The sequence below is a fragment of the Anolis sagrei genome, chromosome 4 (assembly GCF_037176765.1).
Source record: "Anolis sagrei isolate rAnoSag1 chromosome 4, rAnoSag1.mat, whole genome shotgun sequence".
NCBI lineage: Eukaryota > Metazoa > Chordata > Lepidosauria > Squamata > Dactyloidae > Anolis > Anolis sagrei.
In genome coordinates, this window is record NC_090024.1 from 1,095,028 (window position 1) to 1,118,870 (window position 23,843).

At 52.1% G+C, this 23,843-nt stretch overlaps 2 protein-coding genes across 9 annotated transcripts in view; one reads left to right on the forward strand and one right to left on the reverse strand.

The window, feature by feature from the left end:
* Window positions 1-11,614, forward strand: part of IQANK1 (IQ motif and ankyrin repeat containing 1) — a 17,646-nt gene extending 6,032 nt beyond the window's left edge. Inside the window, exons 4-15 of one of the 2 annotated variants that reach the window (XM_067467188.1) lie at window positions 93-257; window positions 463-654; window positions 3,161-3,286; window positions 3,413-3,552; window positions 4,563-4,617; window positions 4,866-4,958; window positions 6,550-6,658; window positions 8,044-8,140; window positions 9,705-9,839; window positions 10,814-10,942; window positions 11,102-11,282; window positions 11,366-11,614. In XM_067467188.1, coding sequence (XP_067323289.1) covers window positions 93-257; window positions 463-654; window positions 3,161-3,286; window positions 3,413-3,552; window positions 4,563-4,617; window positions 4,866-4,958; window positions 6,550-6,658; window positions 8,044-8,140; window positions 9,705-9,839; window positions 10,814-10,942; window positions 11,102-11,273 — 1,413 coding nt within the window. In that variant the 3' untranslated portion in view covers window positions 11,274-11,282; window positions 11,366-11,614. The remainder of the gene's footprint in view (window positions 1-92; window positions 258-462; window positions 655-3,160; window positions 3,287-3,412; window positions 3,553-4,562; window positions 4,618-4,865; window positions 4,959-6,549; window positions 6,659-8,043; window positions 8,141-9,704; window positions 9,840-10,813; window positions 10,943-11,101; window positions 11,283-11,365) is intronic. The other variant, XM_067467187.1, reaches the window with a different exon arrangement.
* Window positions 11,615-15,214: 3,600 nt separating this feature from the next.
* SCRIB (scribble planar cell polarity protein) overlaps window positions 15,215-23,843 on the reverse strand; it is an 86,517-nt gene continuing 77,888 nt past the window's right edge. For 6 of the 7 annotated variants that reach the window (XM_067467196.1, XM_067467192.1, XM_067467190.1 and 3 more), the window contains 6 exons: window positions 22,367-22,567; window positions 22,139-22,278; window positions 21,987-22,024; window positions 21,612-21,686; window positions 19,831-19,894; window positions 15,215-16,264 (listed from right to left, as the gene is read on the reverse strand). In XM_067467196.1, coding sequence (XP_067323297.1) covers window positions 16,116-16,264; window positions 19,831-19,894; window positions 21,612-21,686; window positions 21,987-22,024; window positions 22,139-22,278; window positions 22,367-22,567 — 667 coding nt within the window. In that variant the 3' untranslated portion in view covers window positions 15,215-16,115. The remainder of the gene's footprint in view (window positions 16,265-19,830; window positions 19,895-21,611; window positions 21,687-21,986; window positions 22,025-22,138; window positions 22,279-22,366; window positions 22,568-23,843) is intronic. The other variant, XM_067467193.1, reaches the window with a different exon arrangement.

Below are 23,843 nucleotides of genomic sequence, written 5' to 3' on the forward strand. Positions count from 1 at the left end.
GCAAGGGAGCGAGGCAGGGTCTCCGCGGAGTGGCCCCTCGCCCCTGCCCGGTTCCTGGCCCTCCATGGCTGTCCTTCCGCTCCCCTTGGCAGGCCTTTGTGGCCCTGGTGAAGCGGGAGCAGGCGGAGGCGGAGCGGGAGCGGAGGAAGGAGGAGGAGGAGAAGCGGCGGCGGCAGGAGGCCCAGCGCCGGAGGAAGAGGATGCTGGAGGCCGCCTTCGAGGGCGACGTGGAGGAGATGAAGGCCGTCCTCAAGGAGGTGGGCCAGGCAGGAGCGCCGAGGTGGGGGGACCCTCCCCTGTGCGATGGGGTAGAGCCACCTCTGGCCGGAGACCCGGGACAGGTTTCCTGGAGACCTGTCACGGCGGTGGTAGGGCCTCCCCTCCTTGGAGCCTCCCTAGGGGTCAAGGTGGCCACCCTTTCCCAGCAGCACTTTCTTCCTCCTGGACTCCCCTTCTTGGCAGGTGGCCCAGCTGGACACGCAGAGCGGTGTGGGCTCGGACGAGGCCGGGCGGGCGCTGCGCCTCCGGCACCACCTGGAGATGGTGGACTGCACAGATGCCAACGGCAACACCCCACTCTCCGAGGCCGCGGGCGGGGGGCACCCCGAAGCCATCCGGATGCTGATCGAGAACGGGGCCGACCCCAACAGCCGGGTGAGCGCGGAAGAGGGTTTCCTGCGGGCAAGATCTGCGGAAGTGCAGGAACCCCGTCTTTCTAGGAAAGGATGACCTTTTAGAAAATGGTATTCATAACCTTTTAGAGAAGAGCCAACAACCCTTTGGAGTAGAATCTCCTCAAGTGGTATACAACCAGATGTAATTATGAAAAGCAATTAGCTTCAGTTGTTAGACTGAATAACCGGTTGTCTTTGATCTGGTAGGAAACAGAGAATATGCCAGTGCATGAAAAAGGAGTGTTTTTCAGTGCCCCAAAATATATCTATTCTCCCGTGAAACAACTTGTTTATATTACGCAATCAAGAGACATAATAAAGTAGACTTTGGTTGGTTTACTCACGGCTTTCATGTGTTCAGCCTATAAGGGTACACAACTTATCAGTCAGCTACAGATACGTTTGAGATAGTTATAAGTGGTTTAGGAGTGATTAATAACTGTTTTACGGGATTTTGGTAATCAAAAATTGAAGTGCTGTCAGAAATATTACAAATTAATTGGGTATTTCGATTACAAAACTGAGTCAAGCACTGAAAGAGTGAGTAGGCCGAAGCCTGTTAGTCAGTGGGCCAAAGCTAGTGTTGTCCTGAGGAGAGTGAGTAGGCCGAAGCCTTTTAGTCAATGGACTGAAGTAAGTGCCGTCCTAATGAGAGTGAGTAGGCCGAAGCCTTTTAGAGTCAGAGGGTCAAAGCCAGTGTCGTCCTGAGGAGAATGAATAGGCTGAAGCCTGTTTACGTCAGTGGGCCTAGTTAGTGTCGTCCTGAGGAGAGTGAGTAGGCCGAAGCCTGTTAGAGTCAGTGGGCCAAAGCTAGCGTTGCCCTAAGGAGAATGAGTAGGCCAAAGCCTGTTAGAGTCAGCAGGCCCATGCTAGTGTTGCCCTGAGGAGAGTGAGTAGGTTGAAGCCTGTTAGAGTCAATAAGCCAAAGCTAGTGTCGTCCAGAAGAGGGTGTGTAGGTCGAAGCGTGTTAACCTCAGTGGGCCAAAGCTAGTGTCGTCCTGAGGAGAGTGAGTAGGCCGAAGCCTGTTAAAGTCAGTGGGCCAAAGCTAGTGTTGTCCTGTGGAGAGTGAGTAGGCCGAAGCCTGTTAGAGTCAGTGGGCCAAAGCTAGTGTCGTCCCGAGGGAGTGAGTAGGCCGAAGCCTGTTAGAGTCAGTGGGCCAAAGCTAGTGTTGCTCTGAGGAGAGTGAGTAGGCCGAAGCCTGTTAGAGTTAGTGGGCCAAAGCTAGTGTCGTCCCGAGGGAGTGAGTAGGCCGAAGCCTGCTAGAGTCAGTGGGCCAAAGCTAGTGTCGTCCTGAGGAGAGTGTTTAGGTCGAAGCCTGTTAGAGTCAGTGGGCCAAAGCTAGTGTCGTCCTGAGGAGAGTGAGTAGGCCGAAGCCTGTTAGAGTTAGTGGGCCAAAGCTAGTATTGTACTGAGGAAAGTAAGTAGGCCAAAGCTTGTTAGAGTCAGTGGGCCAAAGCTAGTGCCGTCATGAGGAGAGTGAGTAGGCCGAAGCCTGTTACAGTGAATGGGCCAAAGCTACTGTTGCCCTGAGGAGAGTGAGTAGGCCGAAGCCTGCTAGAGTCAGTGGGCCAAAGCTAGTGTCGTCCTGAGGAGAGTGTTTAGGTCGAAGCCTGTTAGAGTCAGTGGGCCAAAGCTAGTGTCGTCCTGAGGAGAGTGAGCAGGCCGAAGCCTGTTAGAGTTAGTGGGCCAAAGCTAGTATTGCACTGAGGAAAGTAAGTAGGCCAAAGCTTGTTAGAGTCAGTGGGCCAAAGCTAGTGCCGTCATGAGGAGAGTGAGTAGGCTGAAGCCTGATAGTCAGTGGGCCAAAGCTAGTGTTGCCCTGAGGAGAGTGAGTAGGCCGAAGCCTGTTAGAGTCAGTGAGCCAAAGCTAGTGTGGCCCTGAGGAGAGTGAGTAGGCCGAAGCCTTTTAGAGTCAGTGGGCTAAAGCTAGTGCCGTCCTAATGAGAGTGAGTAGGTCAAAACCTGTTAGAGTCAGTGGGCCAAATTTAGTATCGTCCTGAGGAAAGTAAGTAGGCCAAAGTTTGTTAGAGTTAGTGGGTCAAGGTAGTGCCATCCTGAGGGAGTGAGTAGGCCGAAGCCTGTTAGTCAGTGGGCCAAAGCTAGTATTGTCCCGAGAAGAAGCTAGTGTCGTCCTCATGAGAGTGGGTAGGCCAAAGCCTCTTAATGTCAGTGGGCCAAAGCTAGTATCATCCCGAGAAAAATGAATAGGTCAAAGCCTATTAGAGTCAGCGAGCCAAAGCTAGTGTCGTCCTGATGCTGAGAAGTCGCCTTGCTGTGCATTAATGGGGAGGGTCTTTAGTCATCAAGCCCACTCACCCACCAAGAGCCATGGGGCAGGGTCTGCAGCCCGCCTTGAGGCTGTGAATGTAGAGGAACCCTGTGTGTGCTCCCCAATTTGGGGGTGCTCCTCCTCCTGCCTTTGGGGTTAACGGTACCTTGAGCCCCCTCCCCACTCACACTGACCTTTGACCCCATTGGCCTGCAGGGTGCCTTCAACCGGACCCCTCTCTACCGGGCGGCGTTTGGGGGGCATCTGGCAGCCGTGGAGCTGCTCCTGCAGAACGGGGCAGACCCTCGGCTCTATGCCGACGACGGCAACACCCCCGAACAGGTAATGCAACAACCCCACACCTTCACTCTCCTTTGGGGTGGGGTAGGGGTGGGGGCTGCTCCACTTTGTGGTTGTTGAGGGGGTTGCCTTTCCCCAAATGCCGTGGGCTCCCTCCTCTCTGCCCAGGTGGCCTCTCTGGAGGGCTTAGTGGCCATCTTGACCTCCTGGGACCACAGCCTGACGGACTCCATGCTCCAGAAGATGGAGGCAGAGCGGCAGCGCAGGGCCCAGCAGGACCAGCGGCAGAAGGAAGCGGAGACGCGCCGGTGAGCAGACCCTCGGCGTTCCTGGCCATCCAGCTCAGCCCCAGAGAGCAGTGTTGAGCAAGGGTCCTCCTTGCACGCGAGGTGCAAAGGCCAGGATGGCTTGCAAAGCCTCCCCACACGCACTGCAAGCTGCGCACTCCTTGGCCTCCCCATCCCATGAGGGCCCCGCCCAAAGAGGAGGGGCGCACAGGCTGACCCAACTACCCTTTGACCTCAGGCACTCACCCTGACCCAGGCTTCAAACTGTCAACCTTCTGGGTTGTTGTAGGTTTTTCAGGTTGTATGGTCATGTGCTTAGAAACATTCTCTCCTGATGTTTTGCCTGCATCTATGGCAGGCATCCTCAGAGGTTGTGAGGTCCTCAGGCCCTTTCCTTTTGCCCCTCTGAGGGCATGAAGACATCACAAATTCCCTCCATGACATCCTGTCTGAATCATCCTGCCTGCCTCAATTTCCTCTCTGTGACATTTTGAAGCCGGCAGAGAGCGCTGGAAACCTTGTATTGGAACTTGTGAAGCAACAAGTTCAAACTACAAGAGAAGAGATTCCATCTGAACATGAGGAAGAACTTCCTGACTGTGAGAGCCGTTCAGCAGTGGAACTCTCTGCCCCGGAGTGTGGTGGAGGCTCCTTCTTTGGAAGCTTTTAAATAGAGGCTGGATGGCCATCTGTCAGGGGTGCTTTGAATGCAATATTCCTGCTTCTTGGCAGAATGGGGTTGGACTGGATGATGGCCCAGGAGGTCTCTTCCAACTCTTTGATTCTATGATTCTATGATAAGTTCTAATAAGGAAACTTAGAAGAGGGGGGAGATGGGCAGGAAAAGTGTATAAAAGGAAGTGGTGGTGGGGAAAAGTCAATAGTGTCTTTCTTTGCTGCAGATACAAGCAATATATTCATTTCGAAGCAAAGCCGGCTTGTGAGTGGTTATTTAATATTGCTATATAAAGCCTACAGTCTTACACTCTGTGACCCTGCTCTTCCCTCCCTTTCCCCCTCCCCACCCCCAGGATGACAGAGGAGGTGGAGACCCTGGCCAAAGAGTACGAGCGAAGCAACAAAGAGGTCGGCAATGGGGGGGGGGTGTTGTGGGGTGGGCCCCTCCATTGGAAGCCCCACATGATGCAGAGTGCCTTTCCTCTATCCCACACTGGTGCCCAGCCATCCCGTGGCACCCTCAGCCTGTCCAGGTGCCCCTTGGCCCTCTCCCACTTCCTGACCAGACAGAAATGTGGGGTGAGCCCCCCTCCCCACCCAGCCCCCTTCAGCTGACTACAGTCTTGCCCCCCCCCCCAACGCCAATCCCGTTACAGCTGCAGCAGGCCTACTGTGAGATGAACCGGCGCATCACGGAGCACGACAAGTGCCAGAGGAAGCAAATGGGCAACGCAGAGATCACCCTCCAAGTGAGCACTTGCTGTGGCTCCTTTCTGGTGGCAGAGAGGGGTGGGGTGGGGTGGGTTGGGTGGCCCCAGTGTCCCCTCTGACTCTGTCAGAAGCCCAGGCTACCCAGGCTTCAAACTACAAGAGAGGAGATTCCATCTGAACATTAGGAAGAACTTCCTGACTGTGAGAGCCGTTCAGCAGTGGAACTCTCTGCCCCGGAGGGAGTGTGGTGGAGGCTCCTTCTTTGGAAGCTTTTAAGCAGAGGCTGGATGGCCATCTGTCAGGGGTGATTTGAATGCAATATTCCTGCTTCTTGGCAGAATGGGGTTGGACTGGATGGCCCATGAGGTCTCTTCCAACTCTTTGATTCTATGATTCTATGACTTCGGGCTCCCCTCCAGGTGAGGACTCCAACTCCCACCATTCCTAACAGCCTCAGGCCCCTTCCTTTTCTTCTCATTTCTGCTTAAGCAGCTGAGGGGAAAAAGGAAGGAGCCTGAGGCTGTTGGGAATGGTGGGAGTTGGAGTCCAAAACACGTGGAGGGGAGGCCGAAGTCTGCCCATGCCTGGGCTACAGAGAAACTTCCATCCTGCTTGGGCTGCAAGGGGAGAGGAGGGCATTTTGCTCCTCTTTCTCTCTCTGATGGGAGTCAACCGTGGTGGCCTGTGGGTATCAATTAGGGTTGCCAGCTCTGCCTCCCTTTCTAAAGGGCTTCCTTCCTACCTTTCTTCCTCCTTTCCTTCCTTCCTTTGCTTCCTCCTTTCCTTTCCTTTCCTTCCTTCCTCCTTTCCTTCCTTTGCTTCCTCCTTTCCTTTCCTTTCCTTCCTCCTTTCCTTTCCTTTCTTTCCTTCCTTCCTTTGCTTCCTCCTTTCCTTTCCCTTCCTTCCTCCCTCCCTCCTTTCCTTTCCCTTCCTTCCATCCATCCTCCCTCCTTTCTTTCCTTCGCTTCCTCCTTTCCTTTCCTTCCTTCCTTCCTTCCCTCCTTTCTTTCCTTCCTCCTTTCCTTTCCCTCCTTGCTTCCTCTTTTCCTTTCCTTTCTTTCCCCCTTTCCTTTACCTTCCTTCCTTCCTTCCTCCTTTCCTTTTCTTTCCTTCCTCCTTTCCCTTCCTTCCTCCCTCCCACCTTTCTTTCCTTCTTTTGCTTCCTTTCCTTTCCCTTCCTTCCTTCCTCCCTCCCTCCTTTCCCTTCCCTTCCTTCCATCCATCCTCCCTCCTTTCTTTCCTTCGCTTCCTCCTTTCCTTTCCTTCCTTCCTTCCCTCCCTCCTTTCCTTTCCCTTCCTTCCATCCTCCCTCCCTCCTTTCTTTCATTCGCTTCCTCCTTTCCTTCCCTTCCCATCCTCCTTTCTTTCCTTCCTTCCTTCCCTCCTCTCCTTTCCTTTCCCTTCCTTCCTTCCATCCTCCCTCCCTCCTTTCTTTCCTTCGCTTCTTCCTTTCCTTTCCTTTCCTCCCTCCTTTCTTTCCTTCCTTCCCTCCTCTCCTTTCCTTTCCCTTCCTTCCTTCCATCCTCCCTCCCTCCTTTCTTTCCTTCGCTTCCTCCTTTCCTTTCCTTTCCTCCCTTCCTTCCTTCTTTCCTTCCTTCCTTCCTTTCCCTTCCTTCCTTCCCTGGGCAGGCGATTGCTGACGCAGAGGCGGTGGTGGAGCGTCTCCGAGGGACGGTGGAGGAAGCGGAGGAGCGCCTCTCTCTGGCCCGGCTCAAGCTGCGAGAACAGATGCAGGACGGTGGGTCAAGCGAATGGGGGCAAGGGCAGGTGGACCTGGGTCTCTGCCCCATTGCCGGAGCATCACCTGCAGAAGCACAACCTTCTGAGCCCGGTGGGGCTGTGGGCAGCTTTTCTGCTTTAGCCCTGAGCCAGGAGGGACCTGGGGAGCCTCAGCCATGCTTTGGGGGAAGTGGCCCCCTTGTCTCCCAGTCCAGGGGACAACTTTGCCACGCAGGAAGGACCAATGATTTGGCCGCCAAGCCCCACAGGAGCACGCCATTCCAGACAACCAATGCAGAAATTAGGTTCTTGTGGGTTTTTTTCGGGCTATAGAGCCATGTTCTAGAGGCATTTCTCCTGACGTTTCGCCTGCATCTATGGCAAGCATCCTCAGAGGTTGTGAGGTCTGTTGGAAGTAGGAAAAATGGGTTTATATATCTGTGGAATGGCTGGGGTGGGGCAAGGAGCTCTTCCCTGTTTGAGCTAGGTGTGAATGTTTCAACTGATCACCTTCGTTAGCATTTGGAGGCCTGCCTGAGCCTGGGAAAATCTGTTGCTGGGAGGTGTTAATCTGTACCTGGTTTTTTCCTCTCTGTTGTTTAGCTGTTATAATTTTAGAGTTTTTTAATACTGGTAGCCAGATTGTGTTCATTTTCATGGTCTCTTCCTTTCTGTTGAAATTGTCCACATGCTTCTTGTGGATTTCAATGGCTTCTCTGTGTAGTCTGACATGGTGGTTGTTGGTGTGGTCCAGCATTTCTGTGTTCTCCAATAATATGCTGTGTCCAGGCTGGTTCCCCAGGTGCTCTGCTATGGCTGACTTCTCTGGTTGAAGTAGTCTTCAGTGCCTTTCATGTTCCTTGATGCGTGTCTAAAATTATAACAGCTAAACAACAGAGAGGAAAAAACCAGGCACAGATTAACACCTCCCAGTAACAGATTTTCCCAGGCTCAGGCAGGCCTTCAAATGCTAATGAAGGTGATCAGCTAAACATTCACACCTAACTGCAGCAGGGAAGAGCTCCTTGCCCCACCCCAGCCATTCCACAGATAGATAAACCCATTTTTCCTACTTCCAACAGACCTCATACCTCTGAGGATGCTTGCCATAGATGCAGGCGAAACGTCAGGAGAGAATGCCTCTAGAACATGGCCATATAGCCCGGAAAAACCCACAAGAACCTAGTGATTCCAGCCATGAAAGCCTTCGACAATACAATGCAGAAATTGTTTAGGGGGCAGCTATCTACCAGAACCCACTCTCCCAAGCCCTGCTCTCTCTGCACCTGAGGTTCTGCAGGTGGTCCACTCTGGGACCACCTGAACAGCTAGCAAGGCTGGGGCTCCATTCTGGGGTGGGTCAGGAGCACATGCATGTCCAGCCCACCTGCTCCCTCTCGCCAGGCTCAGCGTCCGAACTGCCCGGCCTGAAGTGCTCAGTGCAAGAGCTGGACGAAGTCCTTCTGAAAGACGTGGGAGGAAAAATAGAGGCAGACGGGCGGTGAGTGGAGCGGGGGACCTCAACCCTGTCGGGACAGGTGACCCTCTCTGCCTTTTGTGGGTTGACCAACAGGGTGTGGCCACTGAGAGGGTTTTACAGGGTGTGGCCACTGAGAGGGTTTTACGGGGTGTGGCCACTGAGAGGATTTTACGGGGTGTGGCCACTGAGAGGGTTTTACGGGGTGCGGCCACTGAGAGGGTTTTACGGGGTGCGGCCACTGAGAGGGTTTTACAGGGTGTGGCCACTGAGAGGGTTTTACGGGGTGTGGCCACTGAGAGGGTTTTACGGGGTGTGGCCACTGAGAGGGTTTTACGGGGTGTGGCCACTGAGAGGGTTTTACGGGGTGTGGCCACTGAGAGGGTTTTACGGGGTGTGGCCACTGAGAGGGTTTTACGGGGTGTGGCCACTGAGAGGGTTTTACGGGGTGTGGCCACTGAGAGGGTTTTACGGGGTGTGGCCACTGAGAGGGTTTTACGGGGTGCGGCCACTGAGAGGGTTTTACGGGGTGTGGCCACTGAGAGGGTTTTACGGGGTGTGGCCACTGAGAGGGTTTTACAGGGTGTGGCCACTGAGAGGGTTTTACGGGGTGTGGCCACTGAGAGGGTTTTACGGGGTGTGGCCACTGAGAGGGTTTTACGGGGTGTGGCCACTGAGAGGGTTTTACGGGGTGCGGCCACTGAGAGGGTTTTACGGGGTGTGGCCACTGAGAGGGTTTTACGGGGTGCGGCCACTGAGAGGGTTTTACGGGGTGCGGCCACTGAGAGGGTTTTACGGGGTGTGGCCACTGAGAGGGTTTTACGGGGTGCGGCCACTGAGAGGGTTTTACGGGGTGCGGCCACTGAGAGGGTTTTACGGGGTGTGGCCACTGAGAGGGTTTTACGGGGTGTGGCCACTGAGAGGGTTTTACGGGGTGTGGCCACTGAGAGGGTTTTACGGGGTGTGGCCACTGAGAGGGTTTTACGGGGTGTGGCCACTGAGAGGGTTTTACGGGGTGTGGCCACTGAGAGGGTTTTACGGGGTGTGGCCACTGAGAGGGTTTTACGGGGTGTGGCCACTGAGAGGGTTTTACGGGGTGTGGCCACTGAGAGGGTTTTACGGGGTGTGGCCACTGAGAGGGCTTTACGGGGTGTGGCCACTGAGAGGGTTTTACGGGGTGTGGCCACTGAGAGGGTTTTACGGGGTGCGGCCACTGAGAGGGTTTTACGGGGTGCGGCCACTGAGAGGGTTTTACGGGGTGTGGCCACTGAGAGGGTTTTACGGGGTGTGGCCACTGAGAGGGTTTTACGGGGTGTGGCCACTGAGAGGGTTTTACGGGGTATGGCCACTGAGAGGGTTTTACGGGGTGTGGCCACTGAGAGGGTTTTACGGGGTGTGGCCACTGAGAGGGTTTTACGGGGTGCGGCCACTGAGAGGGTTTTACGGGGTGCGGCCACTGAGAGGGTTTTACGGGGTGTGGCCACTGAGAGGGTTTTACGGGGTGTGGCCACTGAGAAGGTTTTACGGGGTGTGGCCACTGAGAGGGTTTTCCTTACCCTCCCTGATCCCTCCCGCCCTCCCTGCGCAGGTGGCCACTGGTCATAGACCCTTCGGGACAGGCAGCCATTTTCTTGCGGTACCGGGACACCAATTACCTGAACACCGTGAACCCCAGTGACATGGCTTTGGAGACCCTCCGCCTGGCCCTGCTGGGCTCGATCCGGTGAGAGAAGGGAACCTGTCCACCTGCTTGATGTGGGGGGTGGGGGGGTCTGCCCAGGTGGGCCAGGGTCTGTGTTGGCCCCTGGTAAATGGGGGTGCCTCCTCCACCCCCGCCCCTCTGACCAGAAGCTCTCACCAAATGCCACTAGCTATGGGGGTGGAGGGGGTCTGCCCAGGTGGGTCGGGGTCTGCGTTGGCCCCTGGTAAATGGGGGTGCCTCCTCCACCCCCACCCCCCTGACCAGAAGCTCTCACCCAATGCCACTAGCTATGGGGGTGGAGGGGGTCTGCCCAGGTGGGTCGGGGTCTGCGTTGGCTCCTGGTAAATGGGGGTGCCTCCTCCACCCCCACCCCCCTGACCAGAAGCTCTCACCCAATGCCACTAGCTATGGGGGTGGAGGGGGTCTGCCCAGGTGGGTCGGGGTCTGCATTGGCCCCTGGTAAATGGGGGTGCCTCCTCCACCCCCACCCCCCTGACCAGAAGCTCTCACCCAATGCCACTAGCTATGGGGGTGGAGGGGGTCTGCCCAGGTGGGTCGGGGTCTGCGTTGGCTCCTGGTAAATGGGGGTGCCTCCTCCACCCCCACCCCCCTGACCAGAAGCTCTCACCCAATGCCACTAGCTATGGGGGTGGAGGGGGTCTGCCCAGGTGGGTCGGGGTCTGCATTGGCCCCTGGTAAATGGGGGTGCCTCCTCCACCCCCACCCCCCTGACCAGAAGCTCTCACCCAATGCCACTAGCTATGGGGGTGGAGGGGGTCTGCCCAGGTGGGTTGGGGTCTGCATTGGCCCCTGGTAAATGGGGGTGCCTCCTCCACCCCCACCCCCCTGACCAGAAGCTCTCACCCAATACCACTAGCTATGGGGGTGGAGGGGGTCTGCCCAGGTGGGTCGGGGTCTGCGTTGGCCCCTGGTAAATGAGGGTGCCTCCTCCACCCCCACCCCCCTGACCAGAAGCTCTCACCCAACGCCTCTAGCTATGGGAAGCCTATTGTGCTGGACATGATGGAGGTGAACATGTTCGACACGGTGACGAAGCAGCTGGAGCGGCTGGAGAGCGGCTTGACCGACGTGGTGTTCAGCCGGAAGATCCTGGAGAACGAGAGGTGGGTCATAGAACCGGGTAATGGCAACCCACTTCTCACCGCGGCAAAGCCTGTGTGGGACCCACATCAACAGAGAGCCAATCATCCCAGGAAGGGGGGTGGCGGTCACTTGGGAAGCAGTGGTCAGATCCAAGCCAGGGATCGCTCTGCCCATCGCAGGTACCTCTCTCTCCGGAGGCCGACCGACGGGCCCGAGTACGACGAGACCGAGTTCCAGGCGGGCCGGACGAAGCGCTTCAAGCTCTTCCTGGTCACCAAGCAGCGCCAGCCGGCTCCGGAGCTGCTCCAGCGCTTCCTCCCCATCGAGGTGCTCCTCTCCCGGAGCCGGTAGGCGCCCCAGGTGGGCAGGAGGGGGGCCACACCTGGGGGGCTCCAAAGAGGGAGGGGACGCCCTAACTCCCCTCCTGCTTTGTTCTTTTCCAGCAGGAGAAGTCTCCACAGAAGAGCTTCTTTTGCCCCATGGTCTCCTCTCCCCCACTGAACGCCCCATACATGCCCCCCCCCACACACACACCCAGGAGGCCCTTTCCTTCGATTTGGCCCACTCTCACCCACTCCCCTAATGCGCCTTTCTCTTTCAAGGAGGGAAAGAAGGTGTCAATAAAGGTGTCCTGGACCAGGCGCCCCCTCTCGTGCCCTCTTTGGGGGCACCCACCATGATCCCCTCCGCCCCAATCCATGGTACTGTTCCAGGTACCCAGGAACAGGCTCCTCATTTTGGGCAGGGAGTGCCTGTGGCTGTGCTTTGCAAGAGAGGAGATTCCATCTGAACACGAGGAAGAACTTCCTGACTGTGAGAGCCGTTCAGCAGTGGAACTCTCTGCCTTCCCCGGAGGGAGTGTGGTGGAGGCTCCTTCTTTGGAAGCTTTTAAGCAGAGGCTGGATGGCCATCTGTCAGGGGTGATTTGAATGCAATATTCCTGCTTTTTGGCAGAATGGGGTTGGACTGGATGATGGCCCAGGAGGTCTCTTCCAACTCTTTGATTCTATGATTCTATAACTTCCTGACTGTGAGAGCCGTTCAGCAGTGGAACTCTCTGCTCCGGAGTGTGGTGGAGGCTCCTTCTTTGGAAGCTTTTAAACAGAGGCTGGATGGCCATCTGTCAGGGGTGATTTGAATGCAATATTCCTGCTTCTTGGCAGAATGGGGTTGGACTGGATGAAGGCCCAGGAGGTCTCTTCCAACTCTTTGATTCTATGATTCTATAACTTCCTGACTGTGGGAGCCGTTCAGCAGTGGAACTCTCTGCCCTGGAGGGAGTGTGGTGGAGGCTCCTTCTTTGGAAGCTTTTAAGCAGAGGTTGGATGGCCATCTGTCAGGGGTGCTTTGAATGCAATATTCCTGCTTCTTGGCAGAATGGGGTTGGACTGGATGGCCTATGAGGTCTCTTCCAACTCTTTGACTCTATTATTATTATTATTATTATTATTATTATTATTATTATTATTAAGCAGAGGCTGGATGGCCATCTGTCGGGGGTGATTTGAATGCAATATTCCTGCTTCTTGGCAGAATGGGGCTGGACTGGATGATGGCCCAGGAGGTCTCTTCCAACTCTTTGATTCTATGATTCTATAACTTCCTGACTGTGAGAGCCGTTCAGCAGTGGAACTCTCTGCTCCAGAGTGTGGTGGAGGCTCCTTCTTTGGAAGCTTTTAAGCAGAGGCTGGATGGCCATCTGTCAGGGGTGCTTTGAATGCAATATTCCTGCTTTTTGGCAGAATGGGGTTGGACTGGATGATGGCCCAGGAGGTCTCTTCCAACTCTTTGATTCTATGATTCTATAACTTCCTGACTGTGAGAGCCGTTCAGCAGTGGAACTCTCTGCTCCGGAGTGTGGTGGAGGCTCCTTCTTTGGAAGCTTTTAAACAGAGGCTGGATGGCCATCTGTCAGGGGTGATTTGAATGCAATATTCCTGCTTCTTGGCAGAATGGGGTTGGACTGGATGAAGGCCCAGGAGGTCTCTTCCAACTCTTTGATTCTATGATTCTATAACTTCCTGACTGTGGGAGCCGTTCAGCAGTGGAACTCTCTGCTACGGAGTGTGGTGGAGGCTTCTTCTTTGGAAGGTTTTAAGCAGAGGTTGGATGGCCATCTGTCAGGGGTGATTTGAATGCAATATTCCTGCTTCTTGGCAGAATGGGGTTGGACTGGATGAAGGCCCAGGAGGTCTCTTCCAACTCTTTGATTCTATGATTCTATAACTTCCTGACTGTGAGAGCTGTTCAGCAGTGGAACTCTCTGCTCTGGAGTGTGGTGGAGGCTCCTTCTTTGGAAGCTTTTAAGCAGAGGCTGGATGGCCATCTGTCAGGGGTGATTTGAATGCAATATTCCTGCTTCTTGGCAGAATGGGGGTGGACTGGATGAAGGCCCAGGAGGTCTCTTCCAACTCTATTATTATTATTATTATTATTATTATTATTATTATTATTATTATTAAGTAGAGGCTGGATGGCCATCTGTCAGGGGTGATTTGAATGCAATATTCCTGCTTCTTGGCAGAATGGGGTTGGACTGGATGATGGCCCAGGAGGTCTCTTCCAACTCTAGGATGAACTTCCTGACTGTGAGAGCCGTTCAGCAGTGGAACTCTCTGCCCCGGAGGGAGTGTGGTGGAGGCTCCTTCTTTGGAAGCTTTTAAGCAGAGGTTGGATGGCCATCTGTCAGGGGTGATTTGAATGCAATATTCCTGCTTCTTGGCAGAATGGGGGTGGACTGGATGAAGGCCCAGGAGGTCTCTTCCAACTCTATTATTATTATTATTATTATTATTATTATTATTATTATTATTATTAAGTAGAGGCTGGATGGCCATCTGTCAGGGGTGATTTGAATGCAATATTCCTGCTTCTTGGCAGAATGGGGTTGGACTGGATGATGGCCCATGAGGTCTCTTCCAACTCTAGGATTCTAGGATTCTATAACTTCCTGACTGTGAGAGCCGTTCAGCAGTGGAACTCCCTGCCCCGGAGGGAGTGTGGTGGAGGCTCCTTATTTGGAAGCTTTTAAACAGGGGCTGGATGGCCATCTGTCAGGGGTGATTTGAATGCAATATTCCTGCTTCTTGGCAGAATGGGGTTGGACTGGATGATGGCCCAGGAGGTCTCTTCCAACTCTTTGATTCTATAACTTCCTGACTGTGAGAGCTGTTCAGCAGTGGAACTCTCTGCTCCGGAGTGTGGTGGAGGCTCCTTCTTTGGAAGCTTTTAAGCAGAGGCTGGATGGCCATCTGTCAGGGGTGCTTTGAATGCAATATTCCTGCTTCTTGGCAGAATGGGGCTGGACTGGATGATGGCCCATGAGGTCTCTTCCAACTCTTTGATTCTATGATTTTATAACTTCCTGACTGTGAGAGCCGTTCAGCAGTGGAACTCTCTGCTCCGGAGTGTGGTGGAGGCTCCTTCTTTGGAAGCTTTTAAGCAGAGGCTGCATGGCCATCTGTCAGGGGTGATTTGAATGCAATATTCCTGCTTCTTGGCAGAATGGGGCTGGACTGGATGGCCCAGGAGGTCTCTTCCAACTCTTTGATTCTAGGATTCTATAACTTCCTGACTGTGGGAGCCGTTCAGCAGTGGAACTCTCTGCCCCGGAGGGAGTGTGGTGGAGGCTCCTTCTTTGGAAGCTTTTAAACAGAGGCTGGATGGCCATCTGTCAGGGGTGATTTGAATGCCATATTCCTGCTTCTTGGCAGAATGGGGCTGGACTGGATGATGGCCCAGGAGGTCTCTTCCAACTCTTTGATTCTATGATCAGTCTAACAACCGAGAAACCTAAATTGCCTTGCATGAACATGGCCATATAGCCCGAAAAAACCTACAAAAACCCAGTTAGTCTTGTCTTCCAACCTGCCATCTCTTCCAACTCTAGGATCCTGTGGTTCTGCAGCCGGGCTAGACTTCCCAAAGCAGCTCGGCCTCATATGGGTCCACCTCTGAGGGAGCAGCAGAAGGGTTGGAATGGAGGGCAGACACTGGGTGGGGGGCTTTGGGGGCAGAGGGCTCCCAAAGTGGGAGAGGAGGGGTATGTGTGGGGTGTCTGTGTGTCTGTGTGTGGGGGTGATGCTACCAATTCTCTGACCAGAAGGGAGGGGACAGCCAAGGGCCGGCATCTCCTAGAGAGGGATCCACCTGGCCAGGTGTGCCTTCTGCTGGGCTGGCCTTGGCATTGCCTTCTGGGCCAATTTGGGGCCCTCAGAATGGCCGCAGACGGACAGGGACCTGGGCCAACGCGGGCAGGATCCCCGAGCCGCGAAAGAAAGTGTCCCCCGAAATGTAAAGTAAACTTTTATTGTCCTTGAACCACAAAATAGATCTCTTTGGTTGTACAAATGTTGCTAGTTACAGTCTGGGTGGCCCGCCGGGGCCCCTCTCGGAGGGAGGGGGGGAGGGGGGAGAGGGGCCGAGGGGCCCCGGGGCCACCGCCCAGCACCCAGGAAGTCATAAGTTAGTCAGCCAGCGCCCCACCCCCGCCTGATCGCCCCCCCCTCATTGCTCATTAAAACAAACGCTAAAATCAGGTTAAAATCAAGAAGCTCTAACGGTCAGTCAGTCGTCGTCATCGGCGAAGAAGCGGCCCCCCCGCGCAGCCCGAGGAGGAGGAGGAAGCGCCCCGCCTAAAACCACCCACCACAACAACAACAACAACAACTCCTGCTAAAATGGCCGCCCACTGAGTGGGGGAAGGGGGGCAGGCCCGTCTACCCTCACCCAAGGGGAGCTGTCACTCACTACTTGGGGCTGTGGGCAGTCCCTCTGGGGGTCGCACCCCTCTGCCCCGCCACCACTCACTCACTTACTACACCCAACTAGACCACTGCCCCCCATCTTGCTCAAGACTGCTCTACTCAGCTAGCCCCTCGCCCCTCCGCTCCGTCTGGTCGCCCCACCTCCCTCCCTCCCTGTCGCCAGAGGAGCCCCACGGCAGGCAGGCGAGAGGAGGGGCAAGGCGCCCTTTGGCAACCCTGCGCCCCCAAAGTATGTACACACTCCGCCCCACGCCGCTGCCCCTTGCCCCAAGACCTGGAGGGGGAGGGAAGGCGAGAAAGGCATGTGCTTGCGCTGTCCAGTGTCCAGTGTCGCCCACGCTGCCCACGGAGGCAGAGCTCCAGCACTGGGGGTGGTCTTCCTCAGAGCCCCCCCAGAGAGGGAGGGAGGGAGGGAGGGGCTGGTCCCTTATGTGGGGACGGCGGCGGCCTCCAGGCTGCGCTGCTGCGCCTGCGGAGCGTGTCCCAGGCCGCGCTGGCCCCCAAAGAGCCCGGCCTCCTCCCGAGGAGACCCCGCGGGGGGGCGCGTGGCGGACAAGGCCTCCTCCTTCGGACCCACTGCACATGGAGAGAGAGAGAGAGAGAGAGAAGGAGGGGAGAGAGGGGTCAGGTGGGAAGAGTCTTCCCTGCAGGTAAACAGGTGCAGGAAGGAAGGGCTGCTCACTAGGACCGAGGCTCATTCCATGACAAGGGGTCTACAATTTTGAACAGTTCCCACCATCACGTTCTCCAATTGAGTTCCAATTTTAGCTGTAGCACCTGTCAGGTGTCAATACTACTACTACTACTACTACCATTAATAATAATAATAATAATAATAATAATTATTATTATTATTATTATTATATCTTTTTTTGTGTTATTGTATGTGTGGAAACCACCCTGAGGACCCTAGGAGAGATAGAGTGGTACATAAATAAATAATAATAATAATAATAATTATTATTATTATTAGAAACACAGCAACATGAGTCCACAGCAGACACTCTGCTGGCTGTTGTATTGGATCACACGTCGGACCCTTCCCAAGTGTCTAGGACTGTGGGATGTATTATTATTATTATTATTATTATTATTATTATTATTATTATTATTATTAGAAACACAACAAGATGAGTCCACAGCAGATACTCTGCTGGCTGTTGTATTGGATCACACGTCGGACACTTCCCAAGTCTCTAGGACTGTGTGATGTATCAGTGAATATTATTATTATTATTATTATTATTATTATTATTATTATTATTGGAAACACAACAAGATGAGTCCACAGCAAACAAGATCACTCTGTTGGCTGTTGTATTGGATCCCATGCTGGACACTTCCCAAGTGCCTAGGACTGTGTGATGTATTATTATTATTATTATTATTATTATTATTATTATTATTGGAAACACAACAAGATGAATCCACAGCAAACAAGATCACTCTGTTGGCTGTTGTATTGGATCCCATGTTGGACACTTCCCAAGTGCCTAGGACTCTGTGATGTATTACTATTATTATTATTATTATTATTATTATTATTATTATTATTGGAAACACAACAAGATGAGTCCACAGCAGACACTCTGCTGGCTGTTGTATTGGATCACACGTCGGACACTTCCCAAGTGTCTAGGACTGTGGGATGTATTATTATTATTATTATTATTATTATTATTATTATTATTATTAGAAACACAACAAGATGAGTCCACAGCAGATACTCTGCTGGCTGTTGTATTGGATCACACGTCGGACACTTCCCAAGTCTCTAGGACTGTGTGATGTATCAGTGAATATTATTATTATTATTATTATTATTATTATTATTATTATTATTGGAAACACAACAAGATGAGTCCACAGCAAACAAGATCACTCTGCTGGCTGTTGTATTGGATCCCATGTTGGACACTTCCCAAGTGCCTAGGACTGTGTGATGTATTATTATTATTATTATTATTATTATTATTATTGGAAACACAACAAGATGAATCCACAGCAGACAAGATCACTCTGCTGGCTGTTGTATTGGATCCCATGTTGGACACTTCCCAAGTGCCTAGGACTGTGTGATGTATTATTATTATTATTATTATTATTATTATTATTATTATTGGAAACACAACAAGATGAATCCACAGCAGACAAGATCACTCTGCTGGCTGTTGTATTGGATCCCATGTTGGACACTTCCCAAGTGCCTAGGACTGTGTGATGTATTATTATTATTATTATTATTATTATTATTATTATTATTGGAAACACAACAAGATGAATCCACAGCAGACAAGATCACTCTGCTGGCTGTTGTATTGGATCCCATGTTGGACACTTCCCAAGTGCCTAGGACTGTGTGATGTATTATTATTATTATTATTATTATTATTATTATTATTATTATTGGAAACACAACAAGATGAATCCACAGCAGACAAGATCACTCTGCTGGCTGTTGTATTGGATCCCATGTTGGACATTTCCCAAGTGCCTAGGACAGTGTGATGTATTATTATTATTATTATTATTATTATTATTATTATTATTATTATTGGAAACACAACAAGATGAGTCCACAGCAAACAAGATCGCTCTGCTGGCTGTTGTATTGGATCACACGTTGGACCCTTCCCAAGTGTCTAGGACTGGGTGATGTATCTGCAAATAATGTGTGCAGATCCCAGTAAGGTGGCCTTTTGCAGCTGGCAGACTTATTATTATTTATTACTTATTTACAGTATTTATATACCGCTTTTCTCACCGCCAGGGGGACTCAAAGCAGTTGGTAATTTTGTCAGTGCCAATTATTATTATTATTATTATTATTATTATTATTATTATTATTATCTTTATTAGTACTCCGCTACCATCTCCCGAAGGACTCGATGCGGCTTACAAAGGCCAAGGCCTCAAAACATAGTGTAACAAATACACAACTTAAAGCAAATCAAAACAATTAAAGCAATATCAAAAACAATAAAACAATACACCAAACACAACAAAACTGGGGCCGGGCCAAATGTAATGGGTACAGATTAAAAGTGTTGATGTGACAGGTGGTATGTCGGATTTTAGGGTGAGTGCAGTCTGCAAGCAATCTTAAAGTCTAATAAAGTGCTTCTGGGACTTGGTATTGGAGTGGCATTGTGTTGTTATTGTATATTTTTTGTATGTTAACACATGCTGTGAACCGGTCCGAATCCCTCTTTGAAGGTGAGACGGTCGGTATATAAAACCTCGAAATAATAAATAAATAATAAATAAATTTTCCTATTCTGGAAAGGCACATCAGAACAGCCAAGTCTTCAAGTTCTTCCTAAAGACTGCCAACGTAGGATCCTGTCTGATGTCTTTGGGGAGGGTGTTCCAGAGTCGGGGGGCCACCACAGAAAAAAAAAGTGAAGGCCAAGGTCTTTAGGCACTGCACCCAGTGTGCCCATCACCACTGGGACCACCACCACCATTATAATTATTATTATTACTGACACAAAAGCACAGCATGTCACAGCAAACGAGATCTATATATACTATATGCTAGGACTGTGTGATATATCATCATCATCATCATCATCATCATTATAAGAGATGCTGATCTAGGCCCCCTTCTTTGAAGGGTAGTCGGTCAGCGTGCGCACATTTCACAAAATGTTTGGCTGGATTTTGCACCTTTAATGTTAAAATTAATTCCATCAGAATCAGCAGTAAATAGTGTCCAGGATTTCAATTTACTCGCCATTCTTATACATTTAGTTTCAATTTTATAAGATCCCCAAAAGAGCATTTTCTTAAATGTTGTGTGCACGCAGACTGACTACCCTTCAGCGAAGAGGGCCGAGACCAGCAACTCTTGCAGGGAGAGAATGTTGTGTGCACGCTGACGGATTACCCTTCAGTGAAGAGGACAGAGACCAGCAACTCTTGCAGGGAGAGACCTCGCATTTGGGGAAACGTAGCTTTACCCCTGAGTGGCGCTACAACTAAAATTGGAGAACATGATGGTGGGAAAATTTAGACCACTTGACATAGGTTCTTAAGTTCTTGGAGTGGGCCATGCTAACACTTTGAAAAGTCTTCCGACTTCCGAAACTTCCGAATTCTTCGGATTTTTAACGAGTCATTTGCACAGCTCTACTGCTCACCTGGGCTGCTGCTGTTGCTGCAGTTGTTCAGGAGGGATCTGCAGGTGTCCCCAAGGTCCGGCGTCTGGAAGAGCAGCAGAAATTAGTGGAGGGGGGTCACAAAGGGCTGGTCATGTGGAGGTTTCACGATGCCACCCTCCCCTCCCCCCCATTGTAAGTCAATGCCCAGCTAATGGGAACTAGAGGGTCCGAAAAAAAGCAAGAAACTTTGGAAGGGGGGGAATAGTGGAAGAAGAGCAGGGTGAGGGGAAAGGGGAGGGGTCTCCAACCTCTATCTGGCCATGGAAAGAACAGACCCTTCCCCAGCACATTCCCCCAACAGAAATACAGAAACATGGAGAGAGGGGCATGCTGCGGTCAACCCAGGTGGTCACTCAGAAGTAAGGAAAAGGGCAAGCATAGAAAGGAAGGAAGATCGGAGAGGGAGCGGTCACGGAGGGCCAACTGTCCCAGCAACGTATTGTCAAAGGTTGTCACAGCTGGAACCACTGGGGTGAGGTGTGCTTTCCTGGATGCATGGCCAATGTGTTCGAGCAGGATTTGCTCCTGACATAATAATAATAATAATAATACTTTATTTATACCCCGCTACCATCTCCCCAAGGGACTCGGTGCGGCTTACATGAGGCCGAGCCCACAATACAACAATAAAAACAATAGCAACAGTAATACAAAACAAATAAATAAAACTCATAAGCAGAAAATAAGCCATAAACATTAACAATAACACGGCAACGTTTAAAAACCTAATTAAAAAATTAAAAATAATGCTGGGCATGACCAGGTGACATATAACTAGAAGTTTTGGAGAGGGACGAAATGTACAGACAATCCTGGATCACAATAAAGTGCGTTTAGGGACAATAAAGTGCGAGAGGGACAGGGCCTTCTCGGTGGTGGCCCCTCGACTCTGGAACTCTCCTCCACTGGAGATCAGAAGCGCCCCGTCTATCCTGACATTTAGGAAACAGGTGAAAGCTTGGTTATGGAGACAGGCATTCGACGAGTGAGCCAACCCCCTGAGATATGGATGGAGGAGGATGAGCAACGATTTTAGAGTGACAACTGACCATTATAGTTATTGATTGTAATTGCTGTTTTAATGTTTGACTGTAATATGAATTATGATGTTTTATTGATTGTATGTGATATTATGGTTGGAAACCAGTCTGAGTCCCTCAAGAGAGGTGAGAAGGTCAGTATACAAAACCCTTAAATAAATAAATAATAAATATTGCTGGGAGTTTCCTTTTTCTGGGAAGACACACTGGAACATCCACGTTTTCAGGCTCCTCCTAAAGACTGCCAGAGTTGGGGTATGCCTGATGTCCTTGGGGAGTGAGTTCCAGAGTCGGGGGGCGACCACCGAGAAGGCCCTGTCCCTCGTCCCCACCAATCGCGCTTGCAATGGAGGTGGGAGCATGAGCAAGGCCTCTCCAGATGATCAAAGAGATTGTGTGGGTTCGTACACAGAGATGCGGTCACGCAGGCGAAACGTCAGGAGAAAATGCTGCTAGAACACGGCCATATACCCAGAAACCACACACAACACCCAAGATGCAAATGCACTGTTGTCACAAGATGGGGAAAGAGGGTTTTTCACCCTCCATGGCATGGGGAGGAAGAGGCGTGTGTTTCAGCAGACCCCTCCCCATATTGCCCAGCCCCCCCCTGGCCAGAGCTGCCCAAACGCATGGGCAGAGGGATGGACACGAAGGGGGAGGAGGAGGGGACCCCCACCCCGCTCCAGCCAAGGAGTGCGCAGGACATGCAGCCGGTACCTGGATGTCATAAACAGGTTTGGAGGAAGGGATGGCCGCGAATTCTCTGTAGAGAAACTTCTTTTCAGGTACAGACTGAGAAGGGCCCGAGGGAGGGAGAAGAGGAAGCGGGGACACGGACAGCGAGCATTTTGGAAGAGAGAGAGAAAGAGGGAGAAAGAGAGAGTGAGCGAACGCAGGGAAAAGAGGAAAGGGAGCAGCACACAGCGGAGAGAGGAGGGGGCTCGGTTGGGGAAGGACCCACCTCAAGGATTCAGGGTCTCCCCTGCTTGCCCTCATTCCCTCCCAGTGAGCCCTTAATTCAGAAGTGGGGCTCATGATGCTTGACCCGTGACCCCCATTCCCCCCCCCCATCCGAGGAGACCCCCTTCCTACCAGGCGTCCAGGGGAGGCCACGATCCGGGAGCTGCACTCTGCAAAAGGAAGAGCGGAGGGGTCTCCGTGAGTGGCATGCCCTCCCACCTCACGCAGCCAGACAGACCCCTTTCCATGGGGGGCCTCACAGGGTGGGGCAAGGCGTTCGTTACCCTCGGGGGGTGTTGGGGAGGGGGTGGGGGCAGGCGAGGGGGACTCGGCTAGCTGCTCCAGGGTCCCCCGCTTGCGGCCCTCCTTGGACTTGGCGATGACCATCTGGGCCTTCAGCGCGTCCTGCTCCAGGGACTTCATCCTGGGGGAGGCAGAGAGCGGGTGAGGCAACGCTCGGAAGACCACCCTATCCCCCCCCCGAGAGAGATCCTCTGGAATCGGGGCCCTACCGCGCGGCCCTCCACATGGCCCTCTTCTCAGCCTCCAGGGCCCTCCGCTCGGCCGGGGAGAGCGCCTCCTCTTCGCCGGACCCCGGAGGCGAAGGCTGCTCCGGGCTCTGCATGCGCAGCCGCTGCTGGTGCCTCCGCTCCGCCTTGGCCGTCCGCACCGGGGGGCCCGACTCCCCCGCCCTCGCAAAGGGGGGGCTCAACCTAGACAGAAGGGAGGGAGGAAATGAGGAGGGACTGGTCAGCACCAGGACTGACCGGGGCACACAAGCAGGGAGGGCATTTGGGGAAGGTCTGTTGGGGTTCAGCCTGATCCTGATCTGTGTGAACAGGATTCTCCGATAGTTTTTCAAACTGAGCAAGCTTTCCCTGACCCTGACAGTGGGGAATCTGTTGTTGATACAGAGCTCAGTGGGAATGAAAACAAAACCCAACAGTTAGAAGAGAATGTTTTGGAAGTTAGTCATGATATCTCCCCACCTGGGCTAGATAATGAGCTCCGGAGAGAACGGATAGTGAGAGATAGATTTGTCTCCCAGTCTTACGAAGGTCACAGCGGCTTCAGCAAAAAGAGACAGAAAAGTCAAGGGGCTTTCTAAGAATAGCTTCTTTGGTTTAAGAGCATCCCTGCCGGGTGCTTCTTTAGGTCAAGCAACGTTTGGGACTGTGGCTGGTCTTGGCAGAATTCGGTGTTCCATGGCCAGTAATCCCAGAGGCTTCTGTTTCCAAGTTCATGGTTAGTAAAAGGCTAACAGAATCTTGGTTATTGTTTTGTGGCTTTTGAAGTTTTACTCAAGTTCAGAGATTCTATTGACTCCTGTGTTTTTCTGTGTTCATTTTACTCTGCATTTACCTTTCTTTTGTAACCAATTTTTCATCAATAAACAAGGATTGCTTTTTCCTACAGTCCAGAGTGGTGGATTTAATCTTATGGTCTTGTTTCTTGAACTGGGATGGAACAAGGTCTTCCTTCTTTCACAAAAATATTATGGAAAGATTTAATATGTGTGGGGATGAATGAATTGAATGGAAAAAAAGGAAAAAAACCGAGAAAAAAAAACACCAAAAAATGAAGAAAAAAGAAAAAAAACCTGAAAAAATATGTAAAAAAATGAATGAATTGTATGACAAGTGTATGGATGGGGCCTAATTTCATCAGTTGTCATCAGTTGGGAGCCCCCCACCCTCCAGGACCAACTGCTGCTCTGAGATCAGTGAAGAGAGGGGCCAGGATTTTTATTTTATTTTATTCATGTTCCTAATTATTTCCTCTATTTCAGGGGTCGGGAACCTTCGGCCCTCCAGGTGTGGTGGACTTCAACTCCCACAATTCCTTGAGGCTCGGCATTCGCCCCAAAGGCTTACCTTGGCCCAACGAGGTTTGTTTGGCTCTTTTTCATGGAGGACGGGCAGCAAAGGGGGAGAGACGAGCGTAACGTAGCTGTGCAGATGGCGAGGAAGGATGCGGAGCCCACAGACT